This window comes from Zonotrichia leucophrys, chromosome 1A (genome assembly GCF_028769735.1).
Source record: "Zonotrichia leucophrys gambelii isolate GWCS_2022_RI chromosome 1A, RI_Zleu_2.0, whole genome shotgun sequence".
In the NCBI taxonomy this organism is placed as follows: domain Eukaryota; kingdom Metazoa; phylum Chordata; class Aves; order Passeriformes; family Passerellidae; genus Zonotrichia; species Zonotrichia leucophrys.
Genome location: NC_088170.1, coordinates 64,075,198 through 64,093,196, shown reverse-complemented (window position 1 = coordinate 64,093,196; position 17,999 = coordinate 64,075,198). Strand labels below are relative to the sequence as shown.

The window sequence follows — 17,999 nt, the reverse complement described above, 5'->3', positions numbered from 1 at the left end:
GATTGCTTACACATTCCAGCTCCTGGACCTACTGCTTGACTCTTCTTTATCAGATGTGCCAAACACCATTGGGAGACTGTTGTTATTTTGGAGGCAAGAGATAACTGGCTTATCTTTAAAGTTAAACCAGCTGTTTCATTTTATACAGCCTGTACTGCAAATATTCAAGGCTGCACTTGGTAATTGACATTTATTGCCGTGTTCAGGAGATGAAATTGTTGAAAATTTGGATTAATATTCAAATGGAAGACTGAGTAATATGGAATGTTTTTAAGCAAATTTAGAAAGATGTGCTGAGTATGAGTCCACTTCATTCATTTCCATAACCAGTCAGTTCTGGGGCCATGTGTCATGTTTATGGCATCATTCCACCTCACAACTGAGGCTCTGTGATGGGGTTGCATGCTATGATTGTGAAGTCATAAGCTCTGACTGACATTGTGCAGCAGCTGTACCATGAGGGAGGAATGGACTTCCAAATGTACTGTTCACTCAGCTGTGTGGAAATTTAGTCCACAGAACCTTTCTGAAAGAAAAATCTTACAGAACTTAATGGAATGAAAATTTTAGAAGATGGTTATGAGGATAGATTGTGCCTTTGTTTATTAGAAACTGCAGTTATTTTAGTTTTAACTAAAAAATTATTAGACTCAACATTGAAATATGCAATAAAGATTTATTTGGTTTCTCTTGGAGATTCAGGTTAGTTGCAAATTCAAGGATAAGAATTAAACAAATTAATTAGTTAAACACAGACAGGATGATATAAAGTATCTTTCTATTCTTACTTTTCTTTCATTTTCCTTTGTAAGCGTGTGAAATGATTCAGCTCAGATATAATTTCTATAACTTTTAAATTTAATTGAATGATTGGAGAAAATAGTACAAATAGTAAATACTTTATTTAAAAAGGTACCTTATCCGGAGAGGGAACTTTGCTGAAAATGAGTAGATAAGTATGGGTAGCAATAAATATCATGAGATAAATGTTAACTTAAAACATCACACCACAGTGTATTTATTGCCTAAAGAAGGCACATCAAGAGATAAAGCTAAATATTCCTTTAGGCTGTAGATAAAGAGTACCATAAAAGATTGAGTATGCTCCTTGCAATCAAATGCCTTAGAGGGATTCAACAAGGCTGCCAAATAAATTCCCTGATCTTAGCCTGACTTGCTATTTTTTTCTCATGAATTTGCCTTTACATCAGTTTGAAAAACTGCTGAATCCAAAGCCAGGCTAATTTTGGCAAGAAATTCCAGAAATGCTGAAAGGACTAATATATAGAGTGATAGAATCATAACTCAGCTGACAGATGGAACCAATTCTGATACACTGGTCTGTACTTGTCCATTACAAAATCATCCCTGGCTCAAAAAAGTAGTTCAAATCATGGAGTACTTTTCAATTGGCACATAACACAAGACCATGTGTTCTTACCTTGAATAGCCATGAAAATTGAGTTTAAATGTTTGGAAGCTGCTGCTGAGTTATAAGTTAGGTTCAGCCTACTCCTGGTGATGCAGTTGCAAATCCATGATGACAGAATAACTGATGGTACGTCACACCACTGATGAGATAATGTCATTACTGATCTACATTTTAATAACACAGCAAACACCATGATTACTCCTCTACCCGTGACCTAATCTCCCACTTCTGAAAGAGTAATAAATATCTTGCCTTAGAGGATAAAACACACACAAAAGTAAACCATTTTTAAACGAAGTTGAAGCCATAATCTCCAAGTTTTATGGTATGAACAGTCATCAATTTTCCTAATAGGTAGAAATAAAACTATGTTTGCAGTACAGCAGAAAACTGGTTATTGGATTTTTATAACCTTAAAAGAAGATTTTACTAGATATCAGGTGATCAGAATCCCAATAGAGATGTATTAGTATACTTTAAAAGGCTCAAAATCAAAAAGTCTGTTCTGTGGGAAAATCCAGTGCTTCAGGAGAAATCTTATCCCAAATCTGAACAAAACCCAGAAAGTCTGAATTTCTTCTGGAAAACAAAATTCCTAAAAATTTTACCAAAGATTCTGGCATTGGAGGTTAAGTCACTATCCTGACTCAGGAAGACCCTGATAGTGCTGAAGGACTAAGCATTGGTAGCATGGGGAAGAAAGATTTCCCTGCATCTGGATAAGAAGCCCAGAGGACTTAAGACAGCCAGAGGGCTCCCCCAGAATCACACATCTGTGACAGACCAGGAAAGTTTCCCATCTATCTGCACAGAAGGATAGGTGCAGAATATAAGGTCTTGTGAACCTGAGAAATGCCTGAGCAAGTAGTCTTAGGACCAGAAAAATATTCTACTGGTAAATTATCAGGCAAGTGGGATACAATTGTGATCAGGTTTTAGGTCATCTGTTCTTCTAATCCAAGTCCCCTGCTGACCAAAGGAAACAGATAGATAGATAGGTAGATAGATAGATAGATAGATAGATAGATAGATAGATAGATAGATAGATAGATAGATAGATTCATATTACATAAACAAAGATTCATAGAAATCTGTACAATCTCCTGAAAAGAAAAAGTCTCTGCAGGAATCCAAATGGAAAAGTTCAACTGCAAGTTCTCTTTTTCAGACCTTTTCTCTTCTTTTGTTTCCTTGACTCCTCCCAGCTGAGAACAAACCTTTAGAACTGAAGTTATGAATTTTTAATTTTTCTCTCTGCTGATGAAAAATAAATATATTTTGTTGACTTTAGTATCATATGGAAAGTATACAAAAGCACACAGGACAAAAACAATTCAAAGGCTTCTTACTTGCACAGGTGCTATTTGGTAGGGCTTGAGAATTAGAATGTGGCAGTGCTTTTCATGATTTTTACAATGTGTTTGTGTAAAGGGTGAGAAATGTTTTTCTGGCTATTTGCAGTAATGAGCTGGAGATCTCTACATGTGATGAAGTTCGCCCCTCCATCATGTGAATAAGTAGTGCCATAAGTATTTTTTCCAATTTATTAAAACTATAATTTTATATTAATGTACATTTAATTCCTGAGGCTTTTTTTCATAAGGGACAAGTAAGTATCAAAGAGTACAATTATCACTACAACAGACTGAATGCCTTATCTATATTGTTTGTGGATTAGGAAACTGAATTAACTTTTGGTTCTTTCTGATCCAGTCTGGATATTCTTCTCCTGGAGAAAAAGAAACATTTTTTCCTGAAAACCCCTGTACAAACAAAAATATTTTTCAGGTCACTTTAGACTTTGTCAAATTATTAAAATATGAAGAAATATTTATGAGAATATGAAGAAATTAAAATTATTAGACTATGAAGAAAAGGTAACACATACAGGATAAGGAGCCAAAGTTAGAAGAGCAGAGGAAAAGCTTTGGTAGAGATGGTAACAGATCTGTCATTCTTGGCTATGCTGGGTGATTTCATTACTGAGAAATTAACACCCTCCTGAAGTTTAGCCTGAAAATACATGTAAAAAAGAAAACCTAAATATACTGTGGTCTCACTGTGACTTTTGGCTTTAGGAATTTTATTACTGAATTACTTTTTAAAAATAATTTATTTTATTTTTTATTAGGTCTTCAGAATTTCAGACCAAGTGACATTCCACTCAAACCAATGGAAAATATGTCACCAGCTGGCTCTTTGTCTTTGTTATGCCCGAGTTAAAAATGCCTTTTTCTTCACTGACACAATGTCACAAGGCATGAAATGAGTTTCCTTCCCTAGATTCTTGGTGCAATCCACGAGAATGTAATTAGATCTTGGTCATGTAAGCTCAAAGATGAAAAATTCCGTGTTCAGAGGTTCACTGTTTTTAAGAGAGGTACCAATCAGGAAGTGTGTCCTTCAGCAGTTTAAAATTGTCTGGAAAATAGTTAAGAATACAAATCAAACCTCCTAGTTGTTCAAATGTCTCTATTTGTCCCATTATTACCCTGTTTGTATCATTCTGCTTAGAGGCTTCTTAAAATTCATTACGGTGAAAACTGCTTCCAAAAGCTGCCTGAATCTGATCACTCCAGAATTGCTTAAGAAGAATTATCAGTCAGAAATAACACATGTAATTTTTTTGCTGGCATTATGTAAAATGAGTGCAAGATATTTTTGGGGGTGGGTCAGGAAGGGTGGAGTGACAGGGTGGGAATAAATAAAAAAGAATGAATCTTTCATGGAGCTTCCCTGTAAGGTTAAAATACAGAATATTTGATGTACTAGGCTATTAGCAAAGTTCATTGCATATTTTTACTGATCCCTTAGGAAGCACTTATTAACATCACTCTTTAATAGAGATCCCAGTGATGGATGAAAAAAGTAATGGATAAAAAAATAAAATTTCTCTGCTTTTATGTGAACTTAGTGTTTTGTCACACTGGTTGTTGGAAATTATGCTTTAGATGATACAGGTTATAGTTCTGATTCAGATTTTTGTAAGCAAGTAAACCTGACATTTGGTGCATCAAAACCACTTCAGCTTAGATTCACAAAGGGCGGGATGTGACCTTACAATGAAGAATAATTTTAATAGGATTCAGTTTCATAACCTATGTTGTCTTCTTTTGCCTCCAAGGCTGAGTCCTTCCACCCTCTCATTGAGCCAGTGGGTTTGCAGGTGCAGTAAAATTCTTAGGAGTCAGACCATATTTAGTTTTATTTCAAATTAGGGAGTGGTAATTGTGGACCTGAAAATCTTTTAATACCAGTAAGATTCCATGACATTTCGTATTTCCATAGTAAACCTGAAGACAGCAGCAAGTTTTCCTGCTGCTTCTGATCATCCTCTCTGGCAGCAGCTGTACAGAACACAACACAGTTTCAAATTCTAACTCAATTTGTGCTTCGCTGATTAAGGAAGAAGGGAGAAAGGACTTGGCTTCACACTTGGAGCAAATGTGAATTTTCTTGTGGATTTCAGCGTCCAACTTGTAAGGGATTTTCTTCAGTAAATCCAAGGGACAGTTGCCTACACAAACCCTGATTTGACTCAAGAGCTCTTCTGACACCACTGCCATGCGCTGACAGTTCTCTGGCTGTGATTCATTTTACTCAAAGCTGCTTTCTCTGAACATGCATCTGACACCAGGCCTTGCTCCATTCAGCCTTTGCTAAATCCTTATTTAACAAGGATTAATTAAAATCCTTATTTTAATGAAAATTGTTAAATTCTGCTCACCGAGAGGCACTCTGGGAAGGGCTCAGCTGCAGGGCAGGTGAGAGACCGTTGAGAGTCAGTTGAACATCTCTTTAGGGCCAGTTGGTAGAGAGGCAGTGATTGGTCGGGGAGATGTGAGGGCCATATGAACAGAGAGCTGATTGGATGAAGTTGAATGGCAGTTGAGTGCCGGTTGGAAGCAAGGCAGTGATTGGCTGGGAAGATGTGAGGGTCATATGAACAGAGAGCTGATTGGATGCAGTTAATACCAACTGGACTTGCTCAGTTACCTCATCAGTGCTGCCTCCTCTTTTCAAGGCCTGAAAGAACAGCTCAGCAACAGAAAAAATATCCAGATCATTTGCCTATGCTTGCTCTTACTGAGCATTGCTTTCAGTTTCCATCCTAGTGTTACTGCATACTACCCACCACTAAAAATCATCACCTGAGTTACACAACAGTGTTTCAGTGGCAACAGTGAACAGCTGTATGTTCCAGCCTTCCCCTCTCTCAGCATGTCCCTCACACAGACAACAACAAAACTCACAGCCAGACCAGCAGATTAACCACCTGCAATAATCCTGGCCCTGGGTGGACTGTGCAGCAGGAAGCCATGAGGGCTGTGCTTCTCCCTGACTCCAAGCAGTGTTCCAGAGCCCACACAAGCTGTGTGGTCAGGCTCAATGACACACAGGGATTGAGGCCTTTCCACTGAGAGCACATGTCCCTGCGCAAGGGGCTGATGAGCGTGGGAGCTGGGGCAAGGGAGAGGGGAGGTCTCTGCACCTGGGGGCAGAGCAGAGGGGAACAAAGTGGGTGTGTGTGTTTGGAGGAGCAGAGCGGCGAGGGTTTTCTCCTCCTTCCACAAGCAGGACGAAAGGGGCTGTGGTGGGGGCAGTTCTTGCCCAGCAAAGGAGACAAAAGGCAGGGACCTCAGCAAGCACAGTTCTCTATCAGTGGAGCAGCAAGTTCTGCTGTTGGCAGCGATCCACCTACACGAGGTTCCTGCTTGCTCTCCCCACAGGGAGCTGCTTGTTCCTGTCCCCACAGCAGGCTTCCCTCTCTGATATGGGCCACAGAATCTTTCTTTTCTATGCCTTGAAGGAGAGGGAACTTTTATAAGGAGAGAAGGAGGATTGATTAATTAATGTTTTAGCAGTGTTGACCATCATGACTTCTGACTGAATCCAAGAGACAAAATTAATAGCCCTGCTTTGAAGTGCAACAGAAGTTGAATACCAAGAAGTGATTGCTGAATATGAACACCATTTGAGACACTTTGTCATTTTTTTCAATCAGCAGCACTGGAGGGACATTCTTTAAGAAATGGCGGGTTAAACAAAAAGGAGGACACATTTCTGGCAATTTGAGAAACTTTTCTCCTTTTTTTACTTCTTTTCACATATATATGTAGATATTACTGAAGGGCAACTATACCAGGATAGCTCAATTTATTTGGATTGAATTGTTTCCCAGGAGCGTATAAAAGAGACTGTGTAAAGAAAACTTTTCCAAAGATTCCTAAAAATTTCATGAGTACTATGCTGTACAAGTTCAGACACTTCAGAGCATTTACAATTCGATCTTCAAGCACTTCTATAGGAATGCTCGAGAGACAGCATACTTAATATATCCAACATCTCTGTTTGCAAAACATCCTTATTTCAGATAGGGGTAGAGGAAGGACATCAAATAAGATACAGAGGGTTAAATACAAAGAATGACACATTTCAGGCAATTTGAGAAATTTATCTCCTTTTATTAATTTTATAAACGATATTCAAACATTATTTGAAAGAAGACAAGCAACTAGAGCAGGGAAGTTAAATTCTCTAAACTAAGGGTAACTGGGTAAATTTGCAAAACTGTCCACAATAAAGGCCCACGAGAGGAATGCTAATTAACAAGTCTAATTAAAGCTACAATTACAAATACAACTAAAGCTATACCTACAGCTGCAGCTACAGCTACAACTACAACTAAAGCTACAGCTACAAGTACAATTACAGCTACAACTAAAACTACAGCTTCATTTACAAGTACAACTACAATTACAATTACAGCTACAACTACAACTAAACAACTACATTAAGCCCCAACAGACTAGGTTGCTCTCTTCAAGGTGTTCCAAGCAACCTCTATCACCTTCACGGTCTTCTTTGAGGATGTGCAGGTGGAGCCAGTTTCTGCCTCACAGACGTGGTCTGCAGCACTGTTGGAAATGGAAGGTGAAGGGCAAGGCCATCCAGAGATGTGTCTGCACAGCGAATCCATGTGCTGTAGCATCTTCCTTCCGCAGGAACAGGAAAGCAGCTTCAGGATTGCCAATGATAAATGTATCACTTTTGCAGAGTTCAGGTGGCTGCCATCTGGTGTGACACCCCATCACAGCTCTGTGCAGGGAACTCCTCTCAGTGGCTGGAGAGCAGCACCCCGAGGCGAAATCGCAGCCGACCATAAGCTTGCCTTGCCTCTCTGTGGGCGGCCGGATCTCGGGCCAGGTGCTCAAAGAGGTTGGGTGGCACAACCCCTCGCATGGCTGGTGGCAAGCTGATCTCTGCAGGAAGCCTCTCATTGCCCAGCACAAAGTGCCTCAGGTGTGTCAGCTGCAGGCACCGGTCCAGGTATGCCATGATGTCCCACAGCCGCCGTGCAAATGCTCTCCTGTGCCACCGGGACAGCGGTACTGTGGTCAGCACGTGCATGACCACAGTCTTCCAGGCAGAGCTGGAAAACCCTGTGTCCCTCAGGATGCAGGTGAAGAGCTGCAGGCATTTCAGGTGCAAGCTCTCACACGGCAGCTGCCTGGCAATGTGCTGGAAGAATTTCGCCTCTGCTACAGCGTACGTCTCGGCCCACGCTGTGCTTGCCATCATGGTGGCCTTGGTGGGCTGGCTGACCACAAAGATGTCAGAGTCCCCTCGGCGCACCCCAAAGAGCATCTCCACCGTCAGGCTCTCCCTGCCTTTGACCAGCTGCAATTGGCAAGACCGGCTGCAGGGCTGAAACACCAAGTGCCATGAGTGCCACTGAGGCACTTGCAGCCACGAGCTTCTCACCAACTGGCAGAACCAGTGGGAGGTTTTTGCTACATCTAGGTAGGAGCCGGTGCAGAGTGTCTCTAGGAGGCTGCGCTTCTGCTTCCGCCGCAGCTCCTTCCGCGAGTGGTGCAGGAAGCACAACGGCTTCTCGGCCAGCTGCTCCTTCTCGCACGTGCACACCAGCTCCACACAGACGTTGAAGGTCCTTGCTGCCACCTGCCCTGCACTGTTCAGCTCCAGGTAGAAGGCGTGCCCGGGTGGGGGATTCAGTGGGACCAGCACACGGTACACCCCATCCCAGTCACGGGGACTCCAACCCTCAAAGGCACTGCCCACCCCGATGGCTTCTTGAGGCACTGGGTAGGAGCTATTGCTCACGCTGTCCACAAAGACACGCGTCAAGCTCTCCATCAGCTCTGCTGTCACTGAGCAGCCTCTCTCCAGGTCCTCCACAGGCCACTCTATGCGGTCCACTAAATGGATGCCTTGCTCATTCCCCGCATATCCGGTCTTTTCTCGGTCTTCCATTCCACCACTGCCACTTTCTCCCTTGCCACCATCATGGTCTTCTTTTCCTCTGCTTCTCTGTTCACTGGCATCGCTGCTTTCCTGCACCTTCACCTCCGTACATTCTTTCTGTCCATCTACGCTGTCTTCACCTTCACGTACATCATTGTTGCTGGCCTCACCGCTCCTTCTCCTGCAGCTAAACCACAGGCCCAAGAGGAGCAGGACTCCAGCAAGGACCCAAAATGGCCACTGCTGCTGCAGGGCACCAAAGAGCATGGCTCCCCAGCCCTTGTCCTGCTCCTCCAGCTCCTGGAGCAGCCGAGCCATCTCGTGGTCCAGCAGTTCCTGACGCTCCTTCATTCGCCGGTGCGTGGCCTCATCCAGCCCATCCCCAGCCGGCTGGGGGTACTGGATCAGGCTTTGCACAAGCACGACGAGCAATGGCAGTAAAGCCATGGTCTGCAGGAGGACACACAGCAGGGGTTCAGTGGGGCCGGAATGGAGACAGACAGTGGGGCACAGGACCCGCAGGGCGGCCAGGCCTGCACCGCTGCCCCAGCAAGCACCGCGCCCTCAGCGAGGCACTGCCACCGGGGCCGGGCCCTGGGTGCGGGGCCAGAACGCACGGCCCGGTACCGGAGCTTCTGCCCCAGCCCTCCTGCAGCTCCTGGCCTCTCCCAGCCCTGTCTCCTCACTGCTGTGCACTCACCACTTTCCCAGGCTCTACTGGGACAGCGGCACCAGCTGAGGCCTTTTATACCTGCCCCCATTGTGACACGGCCCCTGTGATGTCACAGAACCCAGAGCGCATCACAGGTCAGCCCCGCCCGCCCTCCCCAGCCCGCTCAGGGAACTCATCATGGCCCTGGGCACCCAAAGCCCCAACAGACACCAAGTGCAGACCCATCACTCAGGAACCTGGCAACCCCAGAGCTTCCCTTGACAAAGCAGGCACAAGCGCTCTTCCACGCAACTCTTGTCAAATATAAATTTGGGTGACATGACCCATGGATGTTTGCGGTATACAAGTGTAGGCTTTTAGTTAATATTGGTGGGGGACATTTTTTACTATTTGTATTTATACTTATTCCCTTTGGGGCAGGATGTCATGTAGAAACCACATACTTAATATATCCAACATCCCTGTTTGCAAGGAGTCTTTATTTCATATAAGGATCATAGAAAGGACAATCTCTAAGATAGAGAGAGTTAAATACAAAGAATGACGCATTTCAGGCAATTTGCAAAATTTATCGCGTTTTATTAATTCTTCAAACATATAACTGCACTATAGAAGTGCAGTTCAATTCTCTAAACTAAGAGTAACTTGGCAAAACTAACAACACTAAAGGGCCTTTAGAAGGAATGCTAATAAACAAGTCTAATTAAAGCTACAGCTACAACTACAATGAAAGCTACAGCTACAGTTACATGCACAACTAATGCTATAGCTACCGCTATAGTTAGAATTGAATCTAAAGCTACAGGTTAAGTTACAAGTACAACTACAACTACAATTAATGCTACAGCTAAAACAAATTAACTACATTAAGACCATAACAGGCTAGGTTGCTGTCTTCAAGGTCTTCCAAGCAACCTCTATCACCTTCACTGTCTTCATTGAGGATGTGCAGGTCGAGCCAGTTTCTGCCTCACAGACGTGGTCTGCAGCACTGTTGGAACTGGAAGGTGAAGGGCAAGGCCATCCAGAGATGTGTCTGCACAGTGAATCCATGTGCTGTAGCATCTTCCTTCCGCAGGAACAGGAAAGCAGCTTCAGGATTGCCAATGATAAATGTATCAGCTATGCAGTGTTCAGGTGGCTGCCATCACTCCATCACAGCTCTGTGCAGGGAACTCCTCTCAGTGGCTGGAGAGCAGCACCCCGAGGCGAAATCGCAGCCGACCATAAGCTTGCCTTGCCTCTCTGTGGGCGGCCAGATCTCGGGCCAGGTGCTCAAAGAGGTTGGGTGGCACAACCCCTCGCATGGCTGGTGGCAAGCTGATCTCTGCAGGAAGCCTCTCATTGCCCAGCACAAAGTGCCTCAGGTGTGTCAGCTGCAGGCACCGATCCAGGTACGCCATGATGTCCCACAGCCGCTGTGCAAATGCTCTCCTGTGCCACCGGGACAGCGGAACTGTGGTCAGCACGTGCATGACCACAGTCTTCCAGGTAGAGCTGGAAAAACCTGTATCCTTCAGGATGCAGGTGAAGAGCTGCAGGCATTTCAGGTGCAAGCTCTCACACGGCAGCTGCCTGGTGATGTGCTGGAAAAATTTTGCCTCTGCCACAGCGGTCATCTCGGCCCACGCTGTGCTTGTAATGATGTTGGCCTTGGCGAACTGCCTCCTCACAAAGATGCTGGACTCGCCTTTCTGGGCCTCTGTGGGCTGGCTGACCACAAAGATGTCAGAGTCCCCTCAGCGCACCCCAAAGAGCATCTCCACCGTCAGGCTCTCCCTGCCTTTGCTCAGCTGCAATCGGCAGGACCGGCTGCACGGCTGAAACACCAAGTGCCATGAGTGCCACTGAGGCACTTGCAGCCACGAGCTTCTCACCAACTGGCAGAACCAGTGGGAGGTTTTTGCCACGTCCAGGTAGGAGCCGGTGCAGAGTGTCCCTAGGAGGCTGCGCTTCTGCTTCCGCCGCAGCTCCTTCCGCGAGTGGTGCAGGAAGCACAACGGCTTCTCTGCCAGCTGCTCCTTCTCGCACGTGCACACCAGCTCCACACAGACGTTGAAGGTCCTTGCTGCCACCTGCCCTGCGCTGTTCAGCTCCAGGTGGAAGGCGTGCCCGGGTGGGGGATTCAGTGGGACCAGCACACGGTACACCCCATCCCAGTCACGGGGACTCCAACCCTCAAAGGCACTGCCCACCCCGATGGCTTCTATGGGCACTGGGTAGGAGCTATTGCTCACGCTGTCCACAAAGACACGCGTCAAGCTCTCCATCAGCTCAGGTACTACTGAGCAAGCTCTCTCCAGGTCCTCCACAGGCCACTCTATGTGGTCCATTAAAAGGATGCCTTGCTCATTCCCGTGCTTCTTCGGTCTTTTCTCTGTGTTCCACACTGCCGCTTTCTCCCTTGCCACCATCACTGTCTTCTTTTTCAATGGCAGTCACGTTACCTTGTTTTCCTTCTTTTCTATCGTCTTTCTTGTTTTCCTCCACATTCACATCACCCTGTCCTTCAACCTTCACCTCCATGTATTCTTTCTGTCTATGTACTCTTTCTCCACCTTCATGTACATCATTGTTGCTGGCCTGACCGCTCCTTCTCCTGCAGCTAAACCACGGACCCAAAAGGAGCAGGACTCCAGCAAGGACCCAAAATGGCCACTGCTGCAGGGCATGAGAGAGCACGGCTCCCTATCCCTTGTCCTGCTGCTCCAGCTCCTGTAGCAGCTGAGCCATCTCGTGGTCCAGCAGCTCCTTACTCTCCTTCATTCGCTGGTGCGTGGCGTCATCCAGCCCATTCCCAGCTGGCTGGGGGTACTGGATCAGGCTTTGCACGAGCACGAGGAGCAATGGCACCAAAGCCATGGTCTGCAAGAGGACACACAGAAGGAGTTCAGTGCTGTCACAGAACCCAGAGCGCATCACAGGCCAGCCCTGCCCGCCCTCCCCAGCCCGCTCAGGGAACTCATCATGGCCCTGGGCACCCAAAGCCCCAACAGACACCAAGTGCAGACCCATCACTCAGGAACCTGGCAATCCCGGAGCTTCCCTTGACAAAGCAGCCACAAGGAGCCTCACGCACAACTCTTGTCAAATATGAATTTGGGTAAGATGACCCATGGATGTTCTCAGTATACTAAGTGTAGTCTTTGATTTAATACTGCTGGGGGACATTTTTTTATTATTAACATTTTCTTGGTTTGACGCTGGTGGAATGCCAGTGCCTCCATGAAAATAAATTCTCTCTGGTGTCTGCTGTGAGATGTGAGTAGGAATAGATCAAAGCAGGCTCTTATTTAGGAATAAAGAAGGGAAACTTTATTAACTTACATCTATATTTAAAAAGAAACTCACACAGAACTCAGAATGAAAACCTTCTAAAAACATTCCTCCTCCCCCTACTAAATTTCTAATACATTACAGTAGTACAAAACCTTGGATTCTCAATTCACTTACCACCTCTCAGATCACCAACTCTCAGTCTATTACCACCTTTCAGATAATCAGTTCTCAGTTCATTAAGAAGAGAGTAGTCGTTCTTGTATCATAGGCTTCCCCTGGAAACACAGTTGATACTTGTTGTGTTTCCATGTAACATGTGGCACCGCCCAGAGGACATTTGCCATCGTGATGTCTTCCTTCCATGCCCAGTTCTCTCACCACTGCACATGGACCAGAGCTACTTCTAGGGTTCTCTTTTTAAGGATGCTTTGCTCAGTTCTATAAAAAGCAGTCTCTCACTTTTGGGACACATGTCCCCCTAAATTCACCCCCTTGGGCCGAGGGGTCTTGAGAACAGAGGTCTTCTTCTTCCCTGAAGATGGAGGGCACTTCTACTTTCCTCACTCGTCATCTCTATTCACGCACTCCTTCATATCACTGCACTCTCTTGGCTCTAAGCCACTGCCTCCCCCTAAATGCAGTCTTTGTGTCACAGGAAAATGGTTCTGTCCATGGCTATACAAGAAAAGTCCAGCCAAAGGCCACTCTGTCATCTCCTCCCACCTAGGATTCTTGTCAACTTCACTCAGACATCTTTCACTTGCACAAACTTACATCACACCTGCCCATTTCCTCTTATTTCATCTCTAAAAAAAAAAAAAAATCAACATCTGTAAAATTTCCATCATCTAAAAAAGAAGTTAAAATCTCAAGCTCTACCTGTCCAAAACTCCCACAGTTGCCCTGCCAATCACCTTCTCACCACACCCCACACTTCTCCTCCTCAACCAACCGTACTATCAAATTTCAAAGTAGCACAAACACAAACAGCAGCTTTCTCTCTCTCCAAAAAAAGGAAGAATGTAACTGTCACCGACATCTTTTCATGAAAATCCTTTCTGTAGGATTTCTCCCTCTTCTAGGAAGCTGAGGCCCCAGAAAAGGAATGTAAACAGCAGTTATCTGCTGCTGTGGAATGCAACAGGTGCACCTGTGATTGGCCCATGTTTTATGTGTACAATTAAGGGCCAATCAGAGACCGAGCTCTCTCTGGGACAGAATCACAGAGAGCTTCTTTATGATTCATTCCTTTTTTATTCTTAGCATAGCAAGCTTCTGAGACTTTTTCTCTCTATTCCTATTAGCATAGTAATAATGTAATATATATCATAAAATAATAAATCAAGCCTTCTGAACATGAGGTCAAGATTCTTGCCTCTCTCTTCACCCTGCAACCCTTGCAAGCCCTGTAACATGTAACTGCCTAATACCTCTCAGTACTCCTCCACCTTTCTATCCTGCAAAAGCCTTCACCTCCCTTCTCTGTCCAAAGCCTCAACCTACCTCACCCAGCTGCATTTCTTCCCTTCCCCCACCCAGCTTGCAGATAAACAAAAAAAGTCTGACCTCTTTCACAAACAAAACCCAAAAAAACTTCTCCCTAAAAGTTCTCTGCTTTTAATCTCCTATTGAGGGCATATCCATGTCCTCAATAGCCGCACAAAGTGCCAATATTCAAATCTAAACACCTATTAATTTAACCAAAACATCACAAAAAACTCACATCCTTGTCAAACCAAAACATTATATATACTTATTACTTTTGTGGCAGGATGTCATGTAGGCTAATGCTCAGTTTCCGATTCAGTGAGAAATTTTTCTGAAAGAAATCCAGGTTGCTTGGATGATGGACAGGAAGATTTAATGCCATCCTAAAAAGGCCAAATAACTTAATTACAAAATTTTGGTGCCTTCAATATCCTCTTAGCTCTCAAACTCTATAGTTCAACAGCATATTAAATTTCAGGCCCTTCAGGGCATCTTCAATTAACGCTTCAAGCATTTCTATGGGAATGCTCGAGAAACAGAATACTTAATATATCCAACATCTCTGTTTGCAAAACGTCTTTATTTCAGATAGGGGTAGAGTGAGGACATCAAATAAGATACAGAGGGTTAAATACAAAGAATGACACATTTCAGGCAATTTGAGAAATTTATCTCCTTTTATTAATTTTATAAACGATATTCAAACATTATTTGAAAGAAGACAAGCAACTAGAGCAGGGAAGTTAAATTCTCTAAACTAAGGGTAACTGGGTAAATTTGCAAAACTGTCCACAATAAAGGCCCACGAGAGGAATGCTAATTAACAAGTCTAATTAAAGCTACAATTACAAATACAACTAAAGCTATACTTACAGCTGCAGCTACAGCTACAACTACAACTAAAGCTACAGCTACAAGTACAATTACAGCTACAACTAAAACTACAGCTTCATTTACAAGTACAACTACAATTACAATTACAGCTACAACTACAACTAAACAACTACATTAAGCCCCAACAGACTAGGTTGCTCTCTTCAAGGTGTTCCAAGCAACCTCTATCACCTTCGCGGTCTTCTTTGAGGATGTGCAGGTGGAGCCAGTTTCTGCCTCACAGACGTGGTCTGCAGCACTGTTGGAAATGGAAGGTGAAGGGCAAGGCCATCCAGAGATGTGTCGGCACAGTGAATCCATGTGCTGTAGCATCTTCCTTCCACAGGAACAGGGAAGCAGCTTCAGGACTGCCTGCTGATACATTGCATGCTGATACATTGACAAATGTATCAGCTATGCAGAGTTCAGGTGGCTGCCATCGCATGTGACACTCCATCACAGCTCTGTGCAGGGAACTCCTCTCAGTGGCTGGAGAGCAGCACCCCGAGGCGAAATCGCAGCCGACCATAAGCTTGCCTTGCCTCTCTGTGGGCGGCCGGATCTCGGGCCAGGTGCTCAAAGAGGTTGGGTGGCACAACCCCTCGCATGGCTGGTGGCAAGCTGATCTCTGCAGGAAGCCTCTCATTGCCCAGCACAAAGTGCCTCAGGTGTGTCAGCTGCAGGCAGCGGTCCAGGTACGCCATGATGTCCCACAGCCGCCGTGCAAATGCTCTCCTGTGCCACCGGGACAGTGGTACTGTGGTCAGCACGTGCATGACCACAGTCTTCCAGGCAGAGCTGGAAAACCCTGTGTCCCTCAGGATGCAGGTGAAGAGCTGCAGGCATTTCAGGTGCAAGCTCTCACACGGCAGCTGCCTGGCAATGTGCTGGAAGAATTTCGCCTCTGCTACAGCGTACGTCTCGGCCCACGCTGTGCTTGCCATCATGGTGGCCTTGGTGGGCTGGCTGACCACAAAGATGTCAGAGTCCCCTCGGCGCACACCAAAGAGCATCTCCACCGTCAGGCTCTCGCTGCCTTTGCTCAGCTGCAATTGGCAAGACCGGCTGCAGGGCTGAAACACCAAGTGCCATGAGTGCCACTGAGGCACTTGCAGCCACGAGCTTCTCACCAACTGGCAGAACCAGTGGGAGGTTTTTGCTACATCTAGGTAGGAGCCGGTGCAGAGTGTCTCTAGGAGGCTGCGCTTCTGCTTCCGCCGCAGCTCCTTCCGCGAGTGGTGCAGGAAGCACAACGGCTTCTCGGCCAGCTGCTCCTTCTCGCACGTGCACACCAGCTCCACACAGACGTTGAAGGTCCTTGCTGCCACCTGCCCTGCACTGTTCAGCTCCAGGTAGAAGGCGTGCCCGGGTGGGGGATTCAGTGGGACCAGCACACGGTACACCCCATCCCAGTCACGGGGACTCCAACCCTCAAAGGCACTGCCCACCCCGATGGCTTCTTGAGGCACTGGGTAGGAGCTATTGCTCACGCTGTCCACAAAGACACGCGTCAAGCTCTCCATCAGCTCTGCTGTCACTGAGCAGCCTCTCTCCAGGTCCTCCACAGGCCACTCTATGCGGTCCACTAAAAGGATGCCTTGCTCATTCCCCGCATATCCGGTCTTTTCTCGGTCTTCCATTCCACCACTGCCACTTTCTCCCTTGCCACCATCATGGTCTTCTTTTCTCTGCTTCTCTGTTCACTGGCATCGCTGCTTTCCTGCACCTTCACTTCCGTCCATACTTCCTGTCCATCTACGCTGTCTTCACCTTCACGTACATCATTGTTGCTGGCCTCACCGCTCCTTCTCCTGCAGCTAAACCACAGGCCCAAGAGGAGCAGGACTCCAGCAAGGACCCAAAATGGCCACTGCTGCTGCAGGGCACCAAAGAGCATGGCTCCCCAGCCCTTGTCCTGCTCCTCCAGCTCCTGGAGCAGCCGAGCCATCTCGTGGTCCAGCAGTTCCTGACGCTCCTTCATTCGCTGGTGCGTGGCCTCATCCAGCCCATCCCCAGCCGGCTGGGGGTACTGGATCAGGCTTTGCACAAGCACGACGAGCAATGGCAGTAAAGCCATGGTCTGCAGGAGGACACACAGCAGGGGTTCAGTGGGGCTGGAATGGAGACAGACAGTGGGGCACAGGACCCGCAGGGAAGTGGCAGCTGGCGGGCGGCCAGGCCTGCACCGCTGCCCCAGCAAGCACTGCGCCCTCAGCGAGGCACTGCCGCCGGGGCCAGGCCCTGGGTGCGGGGCCAGAACGCACGGCCCGGTACCGGAGCTTCTGCTCCAGCCCTTCTGCAGCTCCTGGCCTCTCCCAGCCCTGTCTCCTCACTGCTGTGCACTCACCGCTTGCCCAGGCTCTACTGGGACAGCGGCACCAGCTGAGGCCTTTTATACCTGCCCCCATTGTGACATGGCCCCTGTGATGTCACAGAACCCAGAGCGCATCACAGGCCAGCCCCGCCCGCCCTCCCCAGTCCGCTCAGGGAACTCATCATGGCCCTGGGCACCCAAAGCCCCAACAGACACCAAGTGCAGACCCATCACTCAGGAACCTGGCAACCCCAGAGCTTCCCTTGACAAAGCAGGCGCAAGTGCCCTGCCTCACAACTCTTGTCAAATATAAATTTGGGTGACATGACCCATGGATGTTTGCGGTATACAAGTGTAGGCTTTTAGTTAATATTGGTGCGCGACATTTTTTACTATTTGTATTTATACTTATTCCCTTTGGGGCAGGATGTCATGTAGAAACCACATACTTAATATATACAACATCCCTGTTTGCAGAAAGTCTTTATTTCATATAAGGATATAGGAAGGACATTCTCTAAGATACAGAGAGTTAAATACAAAGAATGACGCATTTCAGGCAATTTGTGTAATTTATTACTTTTTATTAATTTTTCAAACATAGATATCCAAATATTATTGACAAGCAGACATGGCACTATAGAATTGTAGTTCAATTCTCTAAACTAAGGCTA

General features: G+C 46.2%; 3 protein-coding genes across 3 annotated transcripts; all 3 read right to left on the bottom strand.

The window, feature by feature from the left end:
- Positions 1 to 7,549: 7,549 nt before the first annotated feature.
- On the bottom strand, positions 7,550 to 9,145 carry LOC135458597 (inositol 1,4,5-trisphosphate receptor-interacting protein-like 1). The gene has a single exon (XM_064733820.1). It carries the CDS (start codon positions 9,143 to 9,145, stop codon positions 7,550 to 7,552), a length of 1,596 nt encoding a protein of 531 aa, XP_064589890.1.
- A 1,407-nt stretch (positions 9,146 to 10,552) lies between these two features.
- On the bottom strand, positions 10,553 to 11,785 carry LOC135458590 (inositol 1,4,5-trisphosphate receptor-interacting protein-like 1). Its single transcript, XM_064733807.1, is given in 1 exon segment — positions 10,553 to 11,785. A coding segment is annotated over 1 exon segment (1,233 nt).
- A 3,708-nt stretch (positions 11,786 to 15,493) lies between these two features.
- LOC135458579 (inositol 1,4,5-trisphosphate receptor-interacting protein-like 1) lies at positions 15,494 to 17,088 on the bottom strand. The gene is made up of 2 exons (XM_064733798.1): positions 16,756 to 17,088; positions 15,494 to 16,672 (listed from the first exon to the last, which is right to left on the bottom strand). The coding sequence occupies exons 1-2, from the start codon at positions 17,086 to 17,088 to the stop codon at positions 15,494 to 15,496; spliced, it is 1,512 nt and encodes a 503-aa protein (XP_064589868.1).
- Between the last annotated feature and the right edge of the window lie 911 nt (positions 17,089 to 17,999).